The following is a 25,473-nucleotide window of genomic DNA, read 5'->3' on the forward strand; positions in this document are numbered from 1 at the left end:
CAAACTCTTGGTAAAACTTTTAAAATACATAATTTCGGTAAAAGTGTCTAAAAGTGAGAAATTTTAGAGAAAGATGACCTTCCTTGCTCTGTTGGTGTCAGAGGAGTCGTGCACGAATCTGACAATCTTATATCTGTGGAGCTGACAGAGCTTGTTCTTCCTCTCAAAAAGGCATCACTATCAAATAGTGGATCATAGCTTGCAGTGCTATTTTGCCCAACACCAACAGGATTCAAGGGAGTGCTTCGAAGTGCTTCCAAAATTCTCTGGTTTGTTTCTCTTTGTTCCTGTTTTGAAATGTTAAATTGATCGGTATTAAATTGATCTTGCAGACTACCGTTGCTATCACGGAACAAGCTATTAATGGGTGGAACTGCATTAGTTAGTGAGAAATTTCTGTTGTGTGGAGATGATTGTTGGAAAATGTCAGAAGTCGAGGAGGAAATAGACGAAGTAGAAGTTCGTTGTTGAGTATTAATGAATGGAGATAAGTAAGGTGATGATGACAATGAATTGAACGAAAGATCATTGTGAGATGTGCTCATTAACATACCAACATCTCCATCCTCATCATCCATGTGATCTGATGAAAATGAAAATATTGATCCACTCATGGTACTTCTCAGAGAGGGAGGTTGTTGTGAAACGTTAGTCGTATTGACATTTGACAGCATGTTGTTGTTTCCGCTTAATTGTCCAACTGAATTACTTGTATTGTTATTACTGCTACTTGCAGTGTTATTGGAATTGGGTTGAATGGGTGTCGAGACTGAAGTTGGTGTTTGTGGACTTGAGAATCCAAAAGAGTTTGTCTTTAAAGGTGATGCTTGTCCCATATTATTGTTTCCATTATTTGTCCAATTTGCGTTCAAATCTCTCATAATGGGTGATGTGTGTTGAGAGGAAGTTGCAGTCGAAGTAGAAAGAGATCTTGGTTGTGGTATTTGTTTTCTAAACTGTTTCAATAATGAAATGTGTCTTGATTTTGACGTTAAATCTCCATTGGTTGAAATTTCAAGGTTTGGATCCATCATTCCTTCTGCATTTGTTGTTGTGATTTGCACATGCTGCATGGTCATTGGTTGTTGTTGTTGTTGTTGTTGATGGATTTGTTGTTGAGCAAGGTAATGAGATGACATGTCATTACTCATGGACATCATGTGATTCATTTCTCCAGCATTGGAATCCATCATGACATTATTTTCATTCTCGTCCATTGGTCCTGCTCCATATGAAAGTGATGAGTTATTATTATTATTCATCATGTATGCATTGTTGCCATTGGCAGGATAATTCTGAGTAGGTGGCATAAATCCTGATTTAAGAGCGACTGAATCTCTGTGTGAAACTGCGAAACGTCGTTCTGAAAATTCTTGAGAGTATTGTGGTAATTGTTGTGAATTGATTTGTTGAGGAGAGTGTTGTTGCTGGTTTTGTTGTTGTTGTTGGTGATGTGGATCTATCATCATCACTGGTATGTTGCCATTGTTGATATTTGCATAGGATTGCATTAGCTCAGTATCTGTGAATCTTGTAGTATTAGTATTGACTTGTTGATGCATGGGTCGTTGGCCCATAGGGATTGTATTGTTCATCATTGGGGAAGCATTCCATCCATTGTTGTTAAGATTTGGAGCATTCATGTTCGTATTCTGGTGGATGTTGTGGTGTATCACATTGGATGGTGTGAGCTCACCATTCATTGGTTTCTTTCTTCTTGCCATTGCACTCAATGCAGCACTTGCTGATAGATGAGATGTCACATGAACTGGATAAATGGGTACAAAGTTTGCTCCATTTTGAGAATGATGATTATTGTTGTTATTGGATGGATTCATTTGTGAGGAAGATTGGGCAACACTTTCAGCACATGATGATGCAATGGTTGGAGAGGAATCTTCTTGTGACGATGAATTCATCATCATCATCATCATGACAGCTGTCATGTCGTGTGAAGAGGCATTGGGATTATTGGACATGATCTGTTTGTTTGCTTGAAGAATTGCCATCTCGCATGTCACGTTTGGATTATCTTCGAGAATTGTTCTTGCTCGTAGTAAGCTTTCGATCATTTCTCGTTGCTGAGCAGATTGCTGAGATGCCTCAACATTTTGGAGTGAGGCGATGTGTGCATCTAATTGTTGAAATTTTCGATCTTTACAGTTTTGTTGATTTCGAATGAAAACAAATTGTTCGCGAAATTTAAAGTTTCCAATTTTGGAAGTCGTGTCATCATCACAATTAGACAAAACGACATGACCAAAAGATAGCGTGGAGATGTTGATGGTCATAGGGTTATAATCATATCAATTGAATGTACAAGACCCAATATTGGGTGCGAATGCATCGGTGAGTGAAATCCAAATATTGGTTGAAGTGGAAGCGTATCAGTGTGTGATGATCAAACAATTAGTGTTCATATGGAAATCATTATTATTAGCAACAATGAAAGAATTGTACAGCTATACTTACAAGGCCATCTTTCAATATTGTGTTTTCTGCAAATATTTCTTAAACTGCTTTCACTCACTCCTAGTTTTTTGCTTGCTTCTTTCATAGGAAGCGCATAGAGGCTTTTCAAATCCTCTCTACGAACATATTCTGAGAGTGACATTTTAAATTGTTATTAGTACGGGTGGTTGTGTGCGTGTAGACAATTTTCAGTTTGTGAGAACGGGAGTTGTGGTGAGGATTTCGTTGTGTGATTTTATGGAATCGAGTACGTCACACAAGGGAGTGAAGATGGAAGGGCTGTTGATGCAAAAGTAGCTGGCTTCGATGTGACTGTTGTTGCCTGGTAAGAGATAATTTGTCTTGGACTGTCAAACCGGTAAAAAGAAGGATCAAATGTCAGTAGTCGAAAATTTTTTGCGATTCCAAGAACGCTGTCCAGCAGCTGGATGTTGGTTGGATTCACACCAAGATCGCGCAGCAGATATATTTTCATCATCACCATCATCATCACGAGTTTTCAATTTTCCACACATTCAAGACGACATCCAAGTGAAGAAAAAGGAAATTGGTGATCGCCAATTGCGAATCATTACGAATCAGTGAACAAAATCAGAATGATGATTCGTGATGATTTGGAAATGATACAAGAGCCAATTCATGAGGCGATTCAAAAATTGTTCATCAGCATCTCGTTCCAAATACATTGATTACCAATGACTTACCAACGTTAGAGTGAGGCTGAATGGAGTTATTTGTGAATCGGAGAGTTCCAACACAAACGAGCTCTGATACAAAAGTTGTCTTTGTTTTTTTGTTCGGCTTTTTGTTTGTCAACTGGCACGTTGGAAGGGGAAAAAAGTAACACATGACATGTGAAACTGTTGAGAAGCGAACATTTCAACCTCTACTCTTTCTAATTATGAGGCTAATGTTCCGTACATGACTTCTTCGAAAAGGTCAAAGACTCTCCTGCTTCAAAGCTTTTTACCCATTCAAGCCTTGATTATAATACTACAACCAACAAGGCAAGGAAAGAAGAATTAAGGAGAAGGAAGAACCTGAATGTATTTCCCCTCAGAGAGGCCTATTTTGCTCTTGTCCAAGATAAGAGTTTTACAGAAATTAGCATCATTTACCACAAGGTTTGAGAGGATGGAAGAGCTCTATCAAACCTTCAGCCGCAGCGAACAGCCATTCAGCCAGATGGTCCTGCTGCCAAAGTTTTGAAAGCTCTAACCACGCGCAGCCGTTCAAATCTGGATTTGAGTGGCTGAGAAAGGATTGTGAAAGAGCAATAAAATTATTTCAGAGGGAAGTATTATGCTCAAATAACCCGGAACAGATTTTTGTGATCGGTCCTCCTTAATGAAATTGAATGAGGCTGCTGGAATTAGGAGATCTACCATTTTTTTTTTGAACATTCTAAGCGAAACGCTGTTGACTCTTTATTCAGCACTTTTGGGATATCTATAATAAAAATTTGGGATGGATTGAAAACTTTTGAAACAGCCTTGTGAAACAATGTTTGGAGATGCAACTGATACGAGTTTCAAAAACTCATTGGCTGATGAGTCTCTGAGGATTCGGCTCGTTCACATGACCTGTTGGATTCAAATGGACAAATTCCCTTTACAAGACAACTGGTTAGTCAATAGGGTTCGCGGTGTTGTCTGGGAACGCAATGTTGTCTTGTTGTTGCAATGTAGCCTACACAATGTTCTTTACTCTTCTTCATCGAATGCACTCTTTTTCAGAGTAGTAAAATCCTTCTGATAGGTCAGTGTTGGATCTCGTAAGAATGTTCTTGCATCCTCAATTTTGTTTTGTGAGACAAATCTCAACAGTACCTCTTTCACAAGATTATTCACTTTTGCGTCGAGATCGGTATTCTCCTCCTCATTCTTTTGATCGGTCATGAGTCGAGCCACATCAAACATGAGTTTCCTCATGCACGGCACTGATTTAAAGTTGGTATTGAGATGAGCTGCAAATGCTTTCTGAGTTTTTGTTTCCTCCAAAATGGATTTCACTTGTTTCCGCAAATTTTCAGAAAATGAATCGAGAGTAAGGCCGAGTCGATCATTGAAAGCAGTCAAACGCTGCTTCTCTTCTTCAGTATTGAGAATGGGAATGAGATCGTCAATGCCACCTTCCAACACTAACCACCAAGCATGTGACTCATTCACAAAATTGAATTCTAATCGTTGTTTTTTAAAGTGCATGATACTGTACCAATCTGATTTTACCTTGTACATTTCACCATTCCAAAACCGGAGGACACATCCTTCAAAATCGTGCTTCTTTTTAATTTCAGAAATAATTTCAGAAACAGAGGTGCATGTCGTTGTGTCAAGAAAATCAAAATGTGTTGCCTTCACACAGTCCATGCCATACTCTCGAGCAATAAGAGTCATTTCATCAAAATCCACGTAATCTCCGTTGAAAGTGTCTCTCAATGCAATTAAATTCAATGAAGGCGCTTCATAAATAATAACAATTTTGTAATCTGGCGAACAAAATTCAAAAATTGGCGTCATTCCTTTCTCAATGTAATCCAAACAAAATTGAATGACATTTCCAAATTTAAAAGATTTTTGTGATTTCAAAAATTCATCAACAGTTGGAATGTGTTTTTCATAGTCTTCATCGCTTACTTCTCGGAGCCCGTAAATGTGTTTTTCACAACCACGGGAGGTTGAGTTGTGTCCAAAACCTTGTTTCGTTCTAAATCTTAACCGTTTTTCATTCAATGCATTCTTTTGCAAAATTGGAATGACCAAACTTCCATCTAATTTATCGAGAACGTGCATCTTCTTTCCCAATCGAATACTATGTTCGAGGTTTTGCTGAACTCTTTCCATTTTCGTTTCTTCCTTCTCGTCGACGTTGAAAAATTTATGCAAACATCTTGAAACGAGTTGTTTCGTTTCACTATCAAACGCTAAACCTCGTAATTCTCTTCGAATTAAATCATTCACTGTACGGATTGGTGATGGAAATGTGGTCGAGGTCACTCTCCGATAACTGATATAAACAAAACCCTTTCCATCGTGAATGATATTAAATTCTTTGGCATCTCCGATCGCTTCAAGACATTGATTTAAGTTCTTGATGATGGGCCATCCTTGGGAGCCAATAGTTGTGCCCATGATGAATGATGGATGCTGACTCGTGTTGTTGTTGTTGTTGCTTTCAAGACCGTCGTCGATGAACATTTTTTGTTGATTTTCAAGTTGCACTTCAGCATGTATTTTGTGTTTATGAAATTTCCAATCGATCTGTAGGCTAGCCTTTCGAAAGTGCAGTCACACACACCCACTAGTTGAGAATATAATTTCTAACCCACTAATGACCTTGTACAATACATTCAATCAAATTCTCCAATTCTTTTTGAATGGCCAATAACTTGTCGCGTGAAATAATGGGCTCCACACCCGAAAGTGACAACATCAGTTGTGCCTCTTTGTTGTGACTATCATCGGCAGGTAGGGTCAATGTACCACAAGCTAAGGCACTTGCAAGCGCTGAAGTGTTTGCCACTGTCTGTATGGATTCCACCAGTAAGGAAAATGAATCAGAGAATTGATAACATCTCTTCATGACATTATCTAAATTTCCATTATTGGTCAAAATGAAATTGAGTGGAATTCCTCCAAAATGAATGTCACTGGTTTCTAGGGATTTGAGAATGGCTTTTTCTCTATTGGTAGCTGAAGTCATGATATTGATGAGAGTGAACTGATTGATAAAATGTTTGGTGTGATTTTCCTTAATATCTTTAGCAATGTCAATGATGCTGGAGAGGAGTAAATTTTCTTGTTCTCTGTTATTGATGTCTTGTTTTCGATCAGTCATGGTCATGTTCATGCATGCAACATTCGGCGTGATGGTCACATCTCGCATCATGGTACCCACATGTACAGTCAATTTTGAGCCGTCCAACACCGACTGCAGACCTGGTAGAAGTGAAAGTCCTACAGGATAACCGATTCTCAAAGTGTTGCTGAATGGTTTCTGTTGTGAATGCTCATTAAGGTAATATTGACAGGCCGCTCGAAGATAAGCATGTGATAAAAGTGAGATCAAGAGTGAATTTTGTGAAAGGGCATGTAATTTGGAAAAATTCTTCAAGGCCTTTGTACGAGTTCCATCCAATGCTAACTCGGTCAAGCACATTTGTCTCTTTTCATATCTCTTACTTTCATCGACAAGTGTTTGATTAATTCTTGTTGTTAATGTTTTAAAGACCCAAGGAATTCCATACATCAATGCCTTCATTTTGTTGATGAATGAATTGTAGTTAGATTGTAAAATTATTTGGTCAGAGGAGGGTAATAATTTTCGACACGAGTGGTGGCCACTGTTTCTGTTCGCACTGTTGCTGTGTGTATTTTGCCATATGTTTTCACATTCTTTTAAAACGGCTCCAATGAAGTTTGACAATGACAATCCATCACCAATGCAATGATTATAACAAAACATGAGCGAGAGTTCATCGTCATCTGCGTGATAATATACTTCCAATTGAAAATTCTTCTCCAAATCAAATCTTTTCTGCAATAAATATTTTTCCAAATAGTCACGCAAAGAGGAATATTCATGACGATCGAATTGAATTTCATAGAATGGAATTTCTGGTACATGATCATCATCCAACATGACAAATTTAAATCCAGTACTAGAGCCACCTTCATTGCTACTGCTTTTCCCCTTCTCTTCATCACTTGAAATGATTTTACTTCGTAATAAGGGTTGACTTTTTTGAATTCGTTTTAAAGCCTCTTTCAATAATAGATGAAAAGTGTTCTTCCAGATGGATGGTTGAAAAATTGAATCGGAATGGGTGGATGGTACAATTTTAAATCGTAAAACTCTCCATACAAGCCCATTTCCGTATTCTTTCATTGACGGAGTGAGATAGGATCTTTCCGAAAGTGAAACAGGACGTTCATCAATAATTGAGACATTTTGATGATTCAAATCTTCAATATCGTTATTCAATTCAAATGAACCATTCGCAGCTAACTCCAACGAGGATTGGGAAAAGGAGAAGCATCTTGTTGATTGCAAAGTGATCTGAGCACACAATTTCCGCAATATTGATTTTGAGAAACAACGTTGTTTGGGGAAGAGACAGCTACAAATGGGGAGTGACATTTTTTGATGAGATTCAACAAGAATAACCAAGATTCTTTTGTGAACATGTCGCCCATACACTGTTTCCTTTACATATACTCTCGTCACTAATCCACCCAGGTCATATATCCATCTGTGGCTTCATTTACTTTGATTCGTTCACGTTCTAAAACACTTCACTTCCTTAACTTATCTTTGTCATGAAGCCGTCGTAGCTCAGTTGGATAGAGCACAGGACTTCTAATCCTGGGGTCGTGGGTTCGAGTCCCGTCGTCGGTAAATTGTTTTTTCACTCATATAAACCATTTCAAGGATTCCATTTTATTCAAACGCAGATTCTGTTGTTTGTTAGGACTGTTTGTAACAAGAGTATTTGGTAAGCTATTCATCTTCCTCATTTTCTTCAGATTTTTCATCATTCTCTTGAGAATTCTCATCTTCATTATCATCACTGTCGCTCTCCTCATTGTCGTTATCACTCTCTTCAGGACTATCATAATCGCTGTCATATTCAACAAACAGCGAGCTTCTAAAAAATTCCAAAGAGTCCAACACATTTTGTCGATCTTCCTTGCTTCCAAACACATTCTCGATCAAAGATTTCATGTTTGCAAAAAAAGTCCCATCCATTCTAGAAATGACATGAATTTTCGAACGTACGTCCTTTTTAAAAAGCAATCCTAAAAGAATGGCCATATTCGTATATTCACAGGTCAATTCCATTTCTGGTAGTTTTGTCAGCTCACTAAACTTCTTGTACTCACTGGAGTTGATTAACTCTTTTTCGTCTTCACAATGGAACACCACGACATGAAGTTTCAGCTTCTTTAGCATTGGAAAGGATGGTTTTAACAACATTCGAAACAATTGAATGATTTCCAAATGTATTGTCAATGGTTCAATTTCAATGTATCGCAAATTCGGAAACCAACTCACAAGATATTCATTCATCATGTCATTAATATTCGTGGCATCTGACGTGTATTCCAAAAAAACACCTGTATCATTATATTTAAAAGTAGTCACTGAAGAATTAGAGGAAGAAACATGTTCCAAGTCGTACAAGTCCTCAATTTCTAAAGTTTTGAGATTTGAACATTCATTGACAATTAGCTGGAGCACTTCTTTACAAAGACTACTGTTGAGACGAATGTGTTCAAGTTCTTGCTTATTCAACTTGATGAAAAGTGGACTCAATAAATGTCCTTCATCCGAATATATTTCAATGTATTTGAGTTTGTTGAAAGGAAATGGTTTCAAATGATCTTTCCTTGTTCTATGTTCTGTTTCACTGTCATTCACATCAACCGTTTTAGTCTCTGTTTCATTCACCGAATCAAATTGATCAAAAAGATGATATCTATCATTGTCATTAAGAGTGCATCTTTTGACAAGGTCATAATTTGGCATTTGAAGAGCTTTGGAATAGTTCAAACAAATGAATTCAAAACAATTGGCCTCCACAGAAAATAGGACTTGATGGAATTGCTTATTCACAAGCATCAAGTTGAAATAACTGTTGAGATGAGAAATGTATTTGAAAATTTCTGCTAATAAATCGTCTGAAACGTATTCATGAAAGGAGAGTTCAAGAGGAAATGAAAAGGTCGGTTTCATCTTGGAGAAAGCATCTTGTTGCTTGATTTTCTTGTTCTTTGATTTGGTGGTGGTTGTTGTGTGCGAACGTTTCATTTTTTCCTTTTTTTTGGTAAGTGACAGTAGATATTTATCCTCGCCATTGTAATCCATTGACACTCACTGTCCCAAATTTATTGAATTGGAAGGATGTTACACCTTCTCCAGGCTATGTCATTCAATGAGCATTAAGAATTTAATGATATTTTTCGAAACAAAATTGTAACAAAAAGCGGTCATCCCGAAAAACCTCTTCCACTCAGCGAACCACTCAAAATCACTTATTCATTATTTTCAATCACCTGTTATCGATGAAATACTTTCCAACATGCACTCTTTTGTACAATCCTGCACAAGTTTGATTAAAATTCCCTCTCTTCAAACGACCAAGTGAGCACTCACTTGTCAATTTCATTCCACCCTCCAATCCAGTGAAAGACAACCACATTCTCTCTCTCTGTTGACTCGCACTCACAAGATGACACACAAAAAAAATGTCAGAGAAAAAACTTTCGTCCTCGACATCACCCAATGTTTCTTCCTCTTCGTCGAGCTCGACCAGCGCTCCATCCAAACCAGTCAAAGGCATCCAAAAATTGGCAGGTGACATTGGTAAAAAGTACAAACTTCTTGTCCAAATTATGACCAGTGATCCCAGATATGCCAAAGCTCTCGCCGATGTCGTTCCACCAGCCCAACACGAAAAACTTGCTGACTCTCTCATCAGTTTGTCCTATGAAATTGGTGCTTCATTGGCCATCATCAAATCATTGATTGGTTTAGAATTTGATCGAAAACAACAACATCCGAATACCATCCTTCGTGTGAACTCTATTGTTTCCAAAATGATGGGTAAATATACCAAGAGAGTGGGTACTGAATACTTGAGATTACTTTTAGGAAAGGTCGTTCAAGAAGTGGTAGAACAAGCAGAGACACTCGATTTGGAAGTTGACCCAGAGAAAATTTCAGGCGATAACAAACAAGAAATTATTGACAAGAGACTTCAACAAATTGAAGAAGTGTGTCAGAGATTTGTCGATCGTATCACAAGTGATGCCATGATTGAAGAAATGCCTCGAGAATTGAGAGCTGTGTGTTACTTTTTAAAACAAAATGGAGAATTCTACAAGTTTGATATTGAAAAGATGATTCTTCCATTGGTCTCTGGATTTGTGTGTTTACGTTACATTTGTCCAACCATTGCCATGCCACAAAATGCTGATATTATCAAAATGGATGATTGGAAGAAGGGAAATGTGAGACCTAATTTGACTCAAATTGCAAGAGTGTAAGTACTTGTTGTTGTCATGATGTTAATCCATGGTGATGATGATAATGTGATTTATTCCATGATGATGATGATGACATTTGTGGTGCTATTGCCAACTATTGTGTGATGATGATGATTGGTCATGATGATGATGTAAATGGGGTGGTGGTTGATGTGTTGTTGCATATCTCTCTCTTGTCGACACACCTGGAATGTCAACCCGACCATTCTTCCTGTGTGTACATTCATTCATTTGATAACCACCTGTCTGCTGTCATCATACTTCTTCTTGAACAACAACAACAACAACAACACTTCATTGACCTTGCTGTGTGTCTTCTTTCATCGCTTTGTTTTCTGCTCAATGACTACTTGTCACTGCGTACCAATATGCAAACTCCGAAACAACAACAATCCTTCTTCCATCACACCTATTCCACTCCATGACTGTCTGATGTGAACATTGAACTCGCGTGTGTGAAATGAACCATCACCAATACCGTCCTAAATAATATCTTATTAATATTATTATATATATTATTATTATGAAATACATTTATTATGATATACATGTATAATATAGTATTCAAAAACTGGCCAATGGTGAATTGTTTGATACTGCCACACCTGCTCTCATGCCTCTCAATGGTTGGATTCAAAAGAATCAAAATGTCATGTTGAGATATTTGGGTCAACTTCCCATCGATCCCAAACAACAAGAAGGAATGAATCCATTCGGTGATTTACAACGTTCCATTACCTTTGAAGACATTCACTACAAATCCTTTGATATGGAAGATTTACTCTTTCTTCACACTCTGATTTACGATTATGGTTACGAGTTGATTGTTTCCTTGCAAAATGAAGTCATCATGACTCATGACAAGAGGCCTGTGAGTATTGTGAGTACAGAGACAGACTTTCTTTCACTCGTTCAAGATTTAGGTCCACCACCAGAAAGAGAACGAAAGATTCCACCACCAGAGAAGAAACCTACGACCGATGATCGTAGAGGCAGTGTGAAAAAACAAGGAGCAGGCACACCGACTGACACACCTACAGCAACACCAAACAAATTGCAAAGAGAAACTCTGGTGGGTGCAACCTATGATCAAATTCAAGACAAGGTTCTTGAACGTTCGATGGACAACTTGATGAAGAATGCTGAAAAGTTTGATTTGAGTGAAATGGATCGAACTCGATTCTTGTACGTCGGAAAACCCACTCGAACCAATTTACCTGTGGTTTATTTGATTTTGCATCGTTTGAAACAAGAGTTCTTGAATCACAATGACAAGTTGATGATTTATATTTACAAAACTTTGGGTCAAATTTTCAATGGAAAATATTGCTTGATTATTGATTTGAGTTGGGCAGAAATGTCTGATGAATATCAAGCATTGCTTTACAGAGCTGTGGTTGCTTTTGCTCGATTGATGAAGATTGAACACTTGTCAAACTGTCAACAAGTTTATGTCTTGCATCCAAACTTCAAGACCAAGAATGCTGTTGATGATATTTTCAACATTATTCCAAACGAAACAAGACAGAGACTCATCAAGATCAAATACGATTGGACATCCTTGAGTGACATTATTGAACCAATCAAAATTTGGATTCCATTCGTTTCTAAAAAGTTCATTCCAACAACCTACAATCTCATGCAAATGAAAGGTGAAAAAGGAGAAGGTGGAAGCGAACGTCTGTTGAAAATTACCAATGAATCTCTTCTCGTGTTAGATTCCAAATTGGGAACTGTTCTCGATGAAATTCCATTCAGTACTATTATTGACATTAGAACCAAAAAACAAACCAATGAATTCATTATTAGACATCGATCTGAAACTGAACAACAATTGGAACAGAGAGGAGGAAATCTTGGTTACATTTCCAAGTCCATCACAACACCTACTCCACAAGAAGTTCAAAAGAGATTTAATTGCGTTTCGGATCAACAACGTGACAATCTTGTTGAAACGATTGCAGATGTTGGTGTGAGATTTACCTCATTGGAAAAGCAACAAACCTTTGTGGTTGAGAAAGATACCAAATCAGGAAAGAGACAAAAGAGAATTCTCAAATTTGCCTATGATTCTGTTCTTGTGTTTAAGGATGGTGTCATTAAGAGAGAAATTCCATTCTCCACTCTTCAATCATTCTACATTGACAAGGAAAATAAGACAAGACTCTTTATCAATTTCATGCTATTGGGAAGAAAGAAGGCCTATGTGGTCTATCATGAAAATGCCATTTCACTTCGTGACAGTCTTTTGGATACTGTTCTAAGATTCAAGTTCAATGTTGATCTCGAAAAGGAATTATTTATTAGAAAAGATTTGGATGTTGTGGTGGATCGTTTCTTCTCAGCTGCTAAAGATAAATCTCTCGGTGACGATGAAAATTTAACATCCTCTGATATTAAGCAATCGATCAACATGAACAATGCCTCAGAGGATATTAAGAAATTATTCCACAAATTCCATCCTCAGTCCGACAAACGTGCAGTATTGAATGTTGAAAAGATGAAAATCATTGCGAATGGTTTAAATGTTGATTTTACAACTGAACAATGTGAACACCTGTTGGAAGTTTTAGATGAAAAGAAGATGGGTTATGTGGTGTTGGATGATTTGGTTCGAAATTGGATTTTCAATAAGAGAATGAAGGGAATGATTCAAAAGAGAAAGGAAGCTCAACAAAAGAGAACTGAACTTTTACAAAAACAAGGATCTTCCAATTCGGTGAACTCTGTGAAAAATTGAAATCTTAAACAAATAGAGAACCACCCACAACTAGTCGATTGAGAAGTTATTGAATAAATTGTTGCTTTTGTATTTTATCCAATCCGTAACTATGAAAAACCAACATTGGAAGTTGTCCTTATATATCAATGCTGTAAAATTTAACTCCATCATGAATTCTATTGGCTGTGTGATGGCATCGCATGTCCTCCAAATTGTCCGTCTGCGTGCATTTTGATGTCTGGAATATATAAAGGCATTGTTGTTGCTTCAACTCGATCTCATTTGAAGAAAAAATCATGATTCGAAAATTGTCTTCTCACCACCACCTTTTAGTGAAAAAGTACTATTTGCCACTAACAACCCTCACAAGAACCTATCATAGCACAGGTTCACTCCATTCATCATCGTCTTCTCTGCCGAAAGTTTCATCTTGGCACAAGACATCAACAACAACTGTCAAATGTCCCTTCGATCATCAAAATTCATCCATGACCACAATGATCCACAACGATCAAGTACCTGAAGATTCCTTCTCAGAAATGAACACTTCTTCAAATCCTCCACATCATCAATCTCTCAAATCTTTTGATGATCTTCCAGGACCCAAACCTTTACCATTCATTGGAAATTTATTGGAATTCTCGAAACATAAAGGAATTCCAAATCAATACTTGTACGAATTGTGTGAACAATATGGAGAGATGGTGAAAATTAAATTACCTTTTCACAATGCCTTGCTCATTTCGAATCCAGAGATTATTGAACAAGTGGTGAAGAAGGATGATCGAAGAGAATCTCCTCAAGCTTTGAGGTATTTTAAGCAGAGAAATAATATTGAATTGTTACCTTTAGGTAAGTGACAAGTGACAGCCACCTATTTGTTGAACATTTCAATGATCACTCCCACACTAGAAATGAACTATTATGAAGATTGGCAATCCATTCGAAATTTATACAACATTGCCATGAAACCTGAAAACTTGGAAAAAGTCAGCCTGCCACAAATCACTCAACTCAATAGTGACTTTTTGAAACTTGTCATCAGTAAATTGCAAAAAGTAGAACAACAGAATGGACCTTTCAAGAATACTTACAAGCTTGCCAATGCCTTTGACATTACCTCTGTGTATACATTTCGAGCAGTCACAAAAGTTTTTCTTGGTGTGAATGTGAACAGTGAACTTGTGGAAAAACAACTTCCTTGGAGTATTGATGAATTTGTGGATGCAAGTGTAAGAGGAACAGATATAGCAATTGCTCTCGGTATGAAACCTCCTTTTTACAAGTTGTTTAAAACTCGTGAATATCGAGAAATGGAATTTCTTCTCAACAAATCCTTTCAAGGTTGTAAAATATTTGTCAAAATGTTTGACAAGAATCCAAATCCAGACATGCCTCGTTTGAAGGAATTGATCGATGAAAGAGCCTCTGGAATGCCTAATCCTGAACAGAAAACAGCTGGTGTTTTGAGTGCGTTTATAACAGGAGGTGTGGACATTACTTCACGAATTATGGTCAATGAAATTTATCGTTTGGCCCATCACAAGGAGTATCAAGAAAAGTTATATGAAGAGTTGAGACAAGTATTTGGAGAGCCTTCAGTGGATGAATTTACTTCTGAATTTGGTTTACAAGTGACTGCAGACAAGTACAAGAAATTGAAATTGACAAGACATTTCTTGGAAGAGACTCTTCGAATGAATTCTTTCTCTTACTTGACCAATGGAAGATGGTTGTTGAATGACATTGAATTGAATGGTTATTTAATTCCAAAGAACACTCGAGTGATTATTATGACGTATCATCCAAGTATGAATGAAAAATATGTGCCTCGAGCGAAAGAGTTTATTCCAGAGAGACATGAAAAGGGACATCCACTCGCTCCCAAATCCATGTATTGCAAGTAAGTGTTAAGAAGGTCATGATGATCATGTTGTGACATTATGAATTCTTTTAATTGAAAAACATTGTAAAGTCTTCCTTTTGGAATTGGTAAGTGAGAAATATAATGTCAAAAAAAAACAAATTCCTGATGAAACAACTGACCTTTTTAAATTCATCCTTCGTAGGTGCTCGAAAGTGTCCTGGAAGTAGGATTGCCAGTACCGAGTTGCATTTTGCGCTCATTAATTTGGTCAGACACTTCAAGTTGACACATGAACATGATGAAAAATTTCCAGAAACGAGTCATGATCAATCCATGTTATATATTGACTCTAAGAAATATCCATTGTATCTCACTCCAAGAGATCATTTGAAACCCATTGTGGAAAAGCATTTTGAAGAATCATCCAACAACAGGTTGTAACACCAAGATTTTGAGATTTTACCTGACTGACTTTTTCTGGACAATATTACATTTTATTTGTGACGGTGCAATTTCAACTTTCAACAATGAATTGCTGTTGTTTCAAAGTCAATCAATTTTACTGTTGTTATTTCTTTTGTTGAAAAAACATCCTAACAGGTCACTTTCGATATTGATTGGCGAACAACCATTTGACCGACCACAACATTCGTTTGGAAATTTTCCATTCCTCCTCAACGATTAGTATTCAAAATCGCACTCATAATGAGAACATCAAAACAAATAAAAAGCTTGTAATCACCATGTCAACAGAAAATACTGCCACCACTTGCAGCAACACTGTTCAAAGAACTGGATCCTGTCGATGTGGTCAATTACGCTTCTCTGTGAAAGGCAACACTCGCCTCTACTGTGGTTTGTGTCATTGCAGAAATTGTCGATTGGCCACCTCAGCTCCAGTGGCTCTTGTCATTGGAATTTCAAAAGATAATTTCGAATGGACGCACGGAAAGGACACTGTGTTAAAAACTGTGAAAATCTCGGACCGAATGGAGGGATATTATTGTGGACAATGTGGTGGTTATATGGCACAAGGAATGCCTGAATATCCTGTCATTGGAACTTTGGGTTGTGTCTATGATGACATGAAACAAGAATTTTGTCCGAGGGATATGTTGCAAAGTGATGAGGACGTGAAACAATTTTTCTCTCCCACAGCTCATGTGAATTATGAGAATCGTGTAATTGACATTCCAGATCAATTGCCAAAATATATGGATTTCCAGAAACCGATTGGCTCAGGAAGATTGTACCAAGAGCAATAAATTGAACTCTCGAGTTGTTTTTGAAGATTGAACTGTCAAGGATTTCTATCGAGGAAACGCAGAGATCGGATTTTAGGATTGGAATAGATTTGGATTTGACATTTATTGATCGAACGTCGTATTCAACAATTACTTTTTGTAATATTGTTTCAATTGTTTAACGTAGCCTGGTTGAATGTTGTTCTTCTCTAAGTAACTGAGATAGCTTTGGAAATCTGGAAGGTGGAATACATCATCCGAAAGCTTTCCCTTAAATTTTCCAAATGGAATTGGTTGCGTTGGGTTAAATGAAAATCCTTTCTTTTGTGAAGAAGATGATGGTGCAACGGGTTGTTTTGAATATTGAGCTGGACCGTCATCTTGAGTAGCAAAGTTGTCAAACATGGACTCTTCTCCATGTACGACCGAAGCAGAAGGTGGAGACACATCTAATTCGCTGATTTCATCTGCAGTGGTCACAGTATTAGCAACGGGAGGGGTGGTATCCTTGTTGCTAAATGCTGACTTTTTCTCGACATAAGGATAGCCAATTTCTCTATCTTTTCTTCGGTACAGCTTTTTGGTTTGTTGTGTTTTCACATGCTCACAAAACACTGCCACAACATTTTTCTCTTTCCACTCCAAAATGAAGTTTGGATCCCAAAGTTCACTTGCAATTCCAATGTCTTTACAGCATCTCATTAGTGCATTTGATTTTGCTCCTTCGAGAGAGCTTCCAATGCTCTTATAGCCTGAGGTATCAACAGTTTGCTCTCCAAATGATTGGCTTACAAATTGTCCATGACATATCAATGCAAATTCTTGAATAACATGTCCATTCTCAATTTTGTAGTCTGATTTTGGAATGAGACACCAACCACCAGGCCCGAATGCCTTGTTCAAAATTCTTCTGTATTTAATTTCGGGAAGATACAAAATACCATCAGGCTTAACTTCAATATCTTCATCGGGAATTGGTGCCATTAAAATAGAAGCCACCTCTGGGGAGAATGGTCTGCTTCCAATTCTACTATAGACCGAACCATTACCAGAGATATCAGTTCTCATAGAGGTGATAGTGGAAGGTGATGGTGGTTCGGAAATGTTTGCAATCGATTCATGACTTTGCAAAGCCTCTTCAAAGAATGGATCATCCACTTGATTTCTCAATATTTTGTTTCCGTATCCAAAAGTTCTCACGCCATGGTAGATGGATGCGCGGTCTTTGGAAATTAAAATCGTTGATGCTCTTGATGGGTTGTGGTGCATCAACAACGACGAAGCCGAATGAAGCAAGGAGAGTTTTGAGCGCATTTTTTTGGTTTTGTTCGGAATTTCCAAAAGTGTTGGTCTTTCATCTACCTCTTCAATTTGATTGAGTTTCATAACTTTCGAAAACGTTTTATGTGTATTGAAGCGCGCGGTTGTACATGCACACTCAAGAATAATATTAAAAGATAGGTTCCACTCATCACATCTCATGCGGTGAATAAATGGTGGCTGGAGAAACCTTAATTGCATTATTTGCTGATTCTGAAAACACCAATTTACGAAGTAGATTCAAAATTTCATTCTGTTTGACGAGAGGAGCAATTGACAAGTCAAAAGTTTGAAAAGGGTTGTCGATCCAAGTGATCAATGCTGTGTCTGTACCCTTCACAACATCAATATGCAAAATAATACACCCACTGTTGTGAATAAATCTTTTCGAGAGTTTTCTCTGGAAGGAATCAGGGATGAAATTGAAAGGATGTTCACACACTGCATTTCTAATTGTGTACATGACTTCGAAAGATGAAATAGGAATTCTGACATAACTCCTGAATGGATGAATATTTTCCAAAGGATCAAAACCTTGTTTGGAGTCTTGTTTGACCTCTTGCTTGGAGTTGTAATTTCCATGCACAAGTCTCTCAGCAGCCTGCTTTGACGCATGAACATAATTGGTATAATTATCAATTTCAGCAGGTGTTTGAATCATGGCAAAACCACACTGGCGAGCTCTCCTCGCGAGTGATTGCAAAAACTCATCGATTAAGGCTGCAGTACATACCAGCCATTGTACTTTGAAGGCCCAAAACTCTGCCGGATGATATGTTCCCTTATAAACAATATTGATCCACTCAACACGACTATTGTCATCAATACCACCCTCTTGAGGAACATATTGGAATTTTGATGTTTTAACAGAAGAGACGGGAATGGAGTGAGAGGCCGTTTGTTGAGGCAGAAATTGCTGAGCACTATTGGAGTTGGTTTGAGGGGAGGTGTCTTTGGAAGATGACTCTTCTCCGATAATCATGACATCAATGCCGTCACCATCCATTGCTCTGAAATTTCTATTGATAATGGAGTCTTTGAATTTTCTAAAACTCTTAATCCTTTCAGCGTACTCGTTGGAATTTGACAGAGCTTGTGAAAAAAGGTCACCATTCGAAGATGAAGTCGTACCTGATAGATTTGCAGAAGGAGAATGCGTACTCGAGAAGCTGGAATTGTTGTTAAAGGCTCCAAAGAGCTGTGTCGTGGACGAGAATAAATGTTTGTTTGAGTTCATGATTGGAACGAGATGAAATTGTAGTGATCTGTTATGAAGTTCGTCTGTCATTTGATTGTGATCTCCGCAAATGAGGTAATCTAATTTGTTCCAGTTATAATCAACTGAAGAATTAAAACGAGTCACTCGAGATTCATAACTGTCAAGAGTTGGATTCCATAACATGTATCGGTAAGTGTAGCTAGATCTTGCATTGTTAAATGGATCGGCGCTGTTATTGGGAACACTTTGAGAGGAAGCCAAACTGGAAATGTTATTGCTTGAGTTTGAAAGGCTCTTTTCAGCCAGTGGCTTGTTGGAGGCTTTTGGAACATATCTCTCAATAGTGATCATGTTCGAGATGTTGGGGTTGTACGTGATTCTATGGAATTGATTTGCAGATGAAAGACAGTATTCCATCTTTTGAGGTCTCGACTTTTGTAATTTGGACAACATACTGTCATTGGCAGAATGAGTTATTGAGTCTGAGTTTGAAAATATGGAATGGGAAGACGATGCATGTGTAGCATTTCTGCGACCTCTCATGCTTCCTCTTCCTCGTAGGGCTCCTCTAACAGCTCGACCTCCTTTTTTAACTCCATTGCTTGACTCGGTGTTGGAGACAGAACTACTCGTCGAAAGTGTGTCCGAGTCTGCCGTATCCTTATTATTGGTGACATTGCTGTGATCGGAATTGGTGTTCGATGCATTTTCCAAAATAAGTGGTTCGTTTGTAAGAGGATCCTTGGGCACATCATCATTGAACAATTGGAAACCTTGATGTAATCTCTGACAAACCAGCTCTCTCACAAGTGTTGCAATATTGTTTTGATAAATATCATTTGTATCCGTAATACTGTGGGTATGCAAGTCAAAATCATTGAGAATTTTAAGTGCACTCTCTGGCCAATAATCTGTAGTGAGGGGCAGACATGCAGGTTCTGTCATACTTTGCCAATTCACATTAAGGAGAAAGTGTTTGATGTATTCGGCTTTTTGAGTCGGCCTCAAACCCGAACTAGGATGGAGATGGCCCCATCTTCTTCTGTGGAACGTGTTTTGTTGGTTATTACTTTGAAGAGCACTTGGACTTGATAGGCTTTCAGAGTCCAAATGAAATGGGTTGTAGAGTTTCATGTAGAAGAGTTCTTTGGCCTTATGTCTTTCTGCAAATTCAGCCATGAATTCTTTTGCTCCAGAATGAGGTGAGTGTCGTCTCAAAAGAGTAGTTGAGCTGTGTTGAGCGTTGGAGTTGTTGTTAATATTGGTAGCAGTACTCGCAGAGCCAGAAAAAGAATTGTTGCCTTGTTGGTGGTGGTGATGATGATTTCCTACCGATTGGTGTTGAGAAGAATGATGAGCTGGAGGATGTGAAGTGGCGTTGCTTGGAGTGCTGGAATTTGAGTTTAGACCTTGGTCCATGAATGATTCGTGAGTAGCTCCTGTACTGCCTGAACTGCTTGGAAAATTGTGGTGTTGGCTGTCGATATGTCTCAACTCTTCGAGATGAGGGTCTACTACAACCATGTGATGACCATGAGATGACTTTGGACTAATGATTGCATTAGGTCCACTTTCCATGTCCCTCTTTTTTGTTGGTGTGTTATGAATAACAGAATCATTACTGAGAGAGCTCAAGGTCTTTTTAGGATGAGGCATTGATGAAGAATGTGACAAGGTGGAGGTGTTACTTGTGGATTGCGTGAGTCTGTTGATTTGGAAAATTTTGAACACATGGTCATCATGTTGACGAAAAAGTTCGGTCAGACTGTTGTGAGAATTAGATGAGGAGTTGTTCATGTTGAAAGCTTGAATGTTTAGCCAGTACTTTTCAAAAAGAGGCAAATTTGTCGGGAGGTTGTCCAGGTTGGGCATTTTGGAAACAGGAAGGAATAAATTAGTGGCACCATCCGAGCATTCACAATCGTCATAGTCTTGATTAATATCATTTTTGAAGTAGTTGTCTCGATAGAATGTAATGTTGATCCAATCTGGTGATCGATAGTAAGTATATTCTTTCATTGAGGGAGACTCAGCATTGTGAGAAAAGCCAATTTCTTTCTTCTTGTACTTGAAAATTGGAACGGAATGCAGAGGAGGCACAGATAATGCAATGAGGTCAACCGAAAGACCTACATCCATCAATCTCTTTGTTGTGATCTTTCCAAGTAATGGTATTTGTACATTAAACATTCCACAACCAGGTGATACCAATAGAATAACTTGACCTGTACGTGACAAGTCACGATTTAGGTAATACTTGTCAAAACTGTTAAGGACTAGATTGATTGCTTCCATGAAATTTCCATCTGGTGCCGACGAGTTGGTGAGTGATACTTTCTCTCTCTCACATACGCTCTGAATGTATGATTGGAATTTTAAAAATTCTGTTTTTAACCTTACTCGAATAAATTGGGACCTTGTTCGTTGAGTTTCACTCCAGTCTACTACCTTATAAAAGTCAACATATCTTCTTCCATCTTTTGAGCCTAGTATAGAATGAAAAATGCTTGTCTTATTACCAAGAGATGCCATATCTTCCTCTCTATTCTCTGAGAAGGAATTATTTTGGTCATCTTCCGTCAAGTAATGCCTAGAAAAGAGAACAATTGAGAGCGAATGGTTGACACCAATCTCTCTCCATCTATCAAATACAGTCTTAATAAATCCATTAATTACTCTTTCAAAATTTAAATTTCCATATTCATCATATTCCCACATTTCCCTACTCATTTGAAATAGCCAATAAATAACAGCAGATTTAGAACGGTATGTAATTTTTGTGTGGCCATAAACGATAAGTCCGGCTGATACTTTTCCAACACTTTCTTTCATCAATTCCTTGACTTGTACACGAATTCCACCATGCCATGTCAACATTTTTGATTCGTACACGCTTGTGTCATTCAGATAGAGGCCAAATCGCCACATATCAGACCTAGAGAGAAAGTGATCTCTCAATGAAAATACTACATAATCCAACATGGCGTTCTCTTTTGGAATTACTCGCAAATACACTTCTCTTCTTGGTTGAAATTCGAAAATATCCGCAATGCTTTTTAAAATACTCAAATATTGGATTCCCTTCATTGTTTCGAGGGAGGAAATTTTTACAATGAATGCCTTGTTTGTTGTTGAATTTGAGTTCGTAGTAGAATTGGTATTTTGATTGATATTATTACTAATGGTGACATTTCCAACCGAAGGTGCTTGTTGTTTCATTGCTCCAGTACTTCCCATTGTTGGAGGTGTTGGAGCTCTGATTGATAAATTTTTCTCTCGGAACGATGAAGAAAAGGGAGACGAAGAAAAATTATTGTCCAACGTGTTTTGATTTGTTGTGCTTGAAATGTCGATGGGTGTGGATGTTCCTCCTGTTACAATTAACTGAGAGGAAGAAATAGGAGATGATGCCATAACAGGCTGTTCATGAATGGGAATTGAATTTGGGGGAGCTTTCGGTTGTGTAATTTCCAGAATGTCTCCTATTTGAAGCCAATTCAAGGCTTTTCCGTTTATAATAATTTCTTGTTCACTGAAATCTTTTTCGTGAACGAGTAAAATATATTTTCTATACGTAGAGGAGGAGGAACCTGATGAGGATGATGACATGCCTCCATGATGATGACCACTACCACCACTCGGAATATTTGCGGGAGTTGAAATTGTTGGTATCTGTTGAGTCTGATTGAAAGTACTTGTTGTTGATGGAGAGGTTGCTCCTGTCGTAGAAACATTATTATAGATTCCAACGCCATTATTATTTGTAGTTGTGTGATTTATCATATTTGTGCTTCCATCCTGAGTTGTTGTTGAAGAGTGATTGAAAGTCGTCGTCGTCGGAGGTGGTTGGGGATGGTGAGAGGAAGAGGATTTGTGAGGATGTAACCTTCTTGGTTTTTGCATTTTTTAGTTTGAATTTGGAAATGATGTGAATAACTTGGCTCTTCATGACAGCTTCGACTGACAACTTTGAGCCAACTTTCTGTGTTGGTGGCCAGGGTAGGTGAAAACATTCATGTGTGATTGGAACAACCTCTGTGAATATTTACTTTTGAAAGCATCAGAAACATGAAACCATCTATCTGTCTTTCACAATGGTTTTTTCTTTAGAAGGAGGACCAAGAAGAATGTACCTTTTAAATAAACCCTTTATGGGGCTTACTATATTTGATTTGGGAGTCTTACCTTGTTTGTGTTCAATTCATCGACCTAAATCAAATTTTGACAAAAGCCATGTAAAAAGTTTACAATAGAGGGCCGGAAAGCTTCAAGACCACGAGATCGTTTACAACACTGCACAAAAAACAAATAGTCAACTCCTTTTCCCAATTCTATCAACAATTTGTGAAAAAGATACATTCCGAAGAAGGTATCCAACACTCCAGAGTCCTTTGATTAATAATCGAACTTCGAGACCACCTCTTGTTGGAGGATTATTGTCGGAACAAGGAGACAATCTCTCACCACTCTCCTGTGTATTGTCTCATAACAACAACGTTGTATTCTTGATCTTGGAAAGGTACGTACTTCTCAAAGAACATCTCCTCGAGTGTACGAGACAAGTGAATAATGAACTAACTCTTTCGGTTTCGATACATTCAACAACAACAATACACATCATTCTCGATTGAAATCAACAACAACAACAACGCTCTCATACCTTCATTGCCTTGATCAATGTTCATCCTTGTAATGGTGTGGTCCCAATTTTGATTCTGAATGACCTGTAATGTGTATGTTCTGAAACCCATATATATTCAATTCCGATTTTCATTATCCAACACCACACTCACCACTTTGCTGCTCTGTGTGATTCCCTTCATTAGGTTGTTCCAAATCCATCGTTTTCTGTGTTCCCTCAACAATAACAACAGTACCATAGCGTCAAAACCTTCTCCATCAAACAGGTGTGAGTTTCTTGCTTCTGCTGTGGTGACACTTCTCTCCGTGTTGTACTCCTAGAGAGAGCAGCGTGTGATTCCAAAGGCAGCCATCCAAAAAAAAACTCTCTAATTCTTCCACCAACTGCAGAAAAGCTAATCTCCTCTCTGGAAAATAGCTGCAGCCCCAGTTTTGATTACTCTCTCTCTCAAACAAACAGGCTAGCTACGAGCCGGCGCAAAGGTCGTCCACTCTCACTTTCTCTCATCATAGGCCTGTTGTGAGTGTGTGATTCCGTAAGTACTCTTTGAGAATAGCGTGTGTTCTCTAATATCCCTGTGGTTTAGTACGCAATTTGTTTCGTTCTCTCTATCCGAAGCTTGTTCAAGTGCATTGTTTCATCTCCTTCTTCATTTTCTCTCTCTAGAAGTCGTTCATTCGCTCTCTCTCTACCGTAATAACACAAGTGATACACCTCTTGACCGATCCACCATCACGGAAGCAACACAAGAAAACAACAAGCCGAAACCGATTACAACTCTTTCAGGCCTGTATTTCATTTTTGAAAGAGAGAGTCGTTTCCACCTCCAATAATAATATATAACTCTCACGATATTCAGAGAGCGTTCGTGTTGTGGTGCTGTGGATTCTATACTACTCCCAATATTGGATTGGATTCATTCGTCCCGATTCTTGTTTGATCTTTGTGTAAGTTCAATTTTCATTTTGCTTTTTGTGTATTTGTTAACTGTTGTTATCTGATCCGATGGTGTTCGACTATGAAACTTGTTATGACCAACATTCAATGTTGAATCATCACGATGAATGTAACATTAATTTATGTATACATCCATGCGTTTTGACATTGCACCCGTAATGTGCGTGTCCCTTCTCATTTGATCTTGTGTGTGACCACACTCATCCATTTATGGAACTTGACTTGCTGCTGGTTATCAGAAGAGAACAAGAAGATTTTTAGGTATGTAGAGTCATATTCATCATGTGTTTGTCTCTAAGACTTATTGTATTCACATCTATGAATTCATTCAATTGCACATCTTCCCGTTCCATCATTTCTCTCTTTCCATCTCGATGTGCAACTTTGATGTACACGAAAATGAATGAAACTACTCCAACCTACCGTCGTATGCTTCTATATTCACCAATTTCCAAATTTCCAATGTCATACTGTTGTCTATGCTAATACAATACAATGTATGATGATTCTTTAACAACTCTCGATGGCTTTCCTACGACTGCTTTTCATCACGGCCCAAATCAAATATCCCATCATCGAATGTTGAAACATTTACCAACTCTCATCATGGACCAACTGTTATCATCATCATCATCACTTGTATGAATATGGGTGTCTCTATGGCTATGGTGACCACACATGTGTTGACAATGGCCACTCACCACAGATAATTTATTTTCACTCATCGTCCTACACGACGCAATCTAGTTGTACTGAGAAGGAGAAGATCCTACAAAGAATTCAACTATTGTTGTGTTAGACATTTACTTGCACTAAGGATTTACGAGTGTATTTGCTTTCTACATTTATTTATTAATTCTGCTATTATATATTGTAAAAACACAATTATTCAAATAGCATTGTCAATACGCTGTAGCACAGTACACATACATTCATACCACACTAGTTAGAGTACAAACAGCCTTAACTTATTTCTACTAAG

At 37.9% G+C, this 25,473-nt stretch overlaps 9 protein-coding genes across 9 annotated transcripts; 3 read left to right on the forward strand and 6 right to left on the reverse strand.

The window, feature by feature from the left end:
- Nucleotides 1-47: 47 nt before the first annotated feature.
- FDP41_011970 (uncharacterized protein) lies at nucleotides 48-2,614 on the reverse strand (the record flags this gene model as incomplete). Its single annotated transcript, XM_044702438.1, has 2 exons — nucleotides 48-2,155; nucleotides 2,473-2,614. 2 exons carry the CDS (start codon nucleotides 2,612-2,614, stop codon nucleotides 48-50), a joined length of 2,250 nt encoding a protein of 749 aa, XP_044566822.1.
- A 1,561-nt stretch (nucleotides 2,615-4,175) lies between these two features.
- FDP41_011971 (uncharacterized protein) lies at nucleotides 4,176-5,669 on the reverse strand (the record flags this gene model as incomplete). Its single annotated transcript, XM_044702439.1, has 1 exon — nucleotides 4,176-5,669. The coding sequence occupies one exon, from the start codon at nucleotides 5,667-5,669 to the stop codon at nucleotides 4,176-4,178; it is 1,494 nt and encodes a 497-aa protein (XP_044566823.1).
- A 130-nt stretch (nucleotides 5,670-5,799) lies between these two features.
- FDP41_011972 (uncharacterized protein) lies at nucleotides 5,800-7,611 on the reverse strand (the record flags this gene model as incomplete). The annotated part of the gene is made up of 1 exon (XM_044702440.1): nucleotides 5,800-7,611. The coding sequence occupies one exon, from the start codon at nucleotides 7,609-7,611 to the stop codon at nucleotides 5,800-5,802; it is 1,812 nt and encodes a 603-aa protein (XP_044566824.1).
- A 360-nt stretch (nucleotides 7,612-7,971) lies between these two features.
- On the reverse strand, nucleotides 7,972-9,282 carry FDP41_011973 (uncharacterized protein; the record flags this gene model as incomplete). The annotated part of the gene is made up of 1 exon (XM_044702441.1): nucleotides 7,972-9,282. One exon carries the CDS (start codon nucleotides 9,280-9,282, stop codon nucleotides 7,972-7,974), a length of 1,311 nt encoding a protein of 436 aa, XP_044566825.1.
- Nucleotides 9,283-9,719: 437 nt separating this feature from the next.
- FDP41_011974 (uncharacterized protein) lies at nucleotides 9,720-13,260 on the forward strand (the record flags this gene model as incomplete). The annotated part of the gene is made up of 2 exons (XM_044702442.1): nucleotides 9,720-10,516; nucleotides 11,082-13,260. 2 exons carry the CDS (start codon nucleotides 9,720-9,722, stop codon nucleotides 13,258-13,260), a joined length of 2,976 nt encoding a protein of 991 aa, XP_044566826.1.
- A 278-nt stretch (nucleotides 13,261-13,538) lies between these two features.
- On the forward strand, nucleotides 13,539-15,550 carry FDP41_011975 (uncharacterized protein; the record flags this gene model as incomplete). Its single annotated transcript, XM_044702443.1, has 4 exons — nucleotides 13,539-14,094; nucleotides 14,155-15,145; nucleotides 15,218-15,234; nucleotides 15,312-15,550. 4 exons carry the CDS (start codon nucleotides 13,539-13,541, stop codon nucleotides 15,548-15,550), a joined length of 1,803 nt encoding a protein of 600 aa, XP_044566827.1.
- Nucleotides 15,551-15,852: 302 nt separating this feature from the next.
- On the forward strand, nucleotides 15,853-16,374 carry FDP41_011976 (uncharacterized protein; the record flags this gene model as incomplete). The annotated part of the gene is made up of 1 exon (XM_044702444.1): nucleotides 15,853-16,374. One exon carries the CDS (start codon nucleotides 15,853-15,855, stop codon nucleotides 16,372-16,374), a length of 522 nt encoding a protein of 173 aa, XP_044566828.1.
- A 129-nt stretch (nucleotides 16,375-16,503) lies between these two features.
- On the reverse strand, nucleotides 16,504-17,667 carry FDP41_011977 (uncharacterized protein; the record flags this gene model as incomplete). Its single annotated transcript, XM_044702445.1, has 1 exon — nucleotides 16,504-17,667. One exon carries the CDS (start codon nucleotides 17,665-17,667, stop codon nucleotides 16,504-16,506), a length of 1,164 nt encoding a protein of 387 aa, XP_044566829.1.
- Nucleotides 17,668-17,824: 157 nt separating this feature from the next.
- Nucleotides 17,825-22,795, reverse strand: FDP41_011978 (uncharacterized protein; the record flags this gene model as incomplete). The annotated part of the gene is made up of 1 exon (XM_044702446.1): nucleotides 17,825-22,795. The coding sequence occupies one exon, from the start codon at nucleotides 22,793-22,795 to the stop codon at nucleotides 17,825-17,827; it is 4,971 nt and encodes a 1,656-aa protein (XP_044566830.1).
- Between the last annotated feature and the right edge of the window lie 2,678 nt (nucleotides 22,796-25,473).

This window comes from Naegleria fowleri (assembly GCF_008403515.1).
Source record: "Naegleria fowleri strain ATCC 30894 chromosome Unknown tig12, whole genome shotgun sequence".
In the NCBI taxonomy this organism is placed as follows: domain Eukaryota; phylum Heterolobosea; class Eutetramitea; order Acrasida; family Naegleriidae; genus Naegleria; species Naegleria fowleri.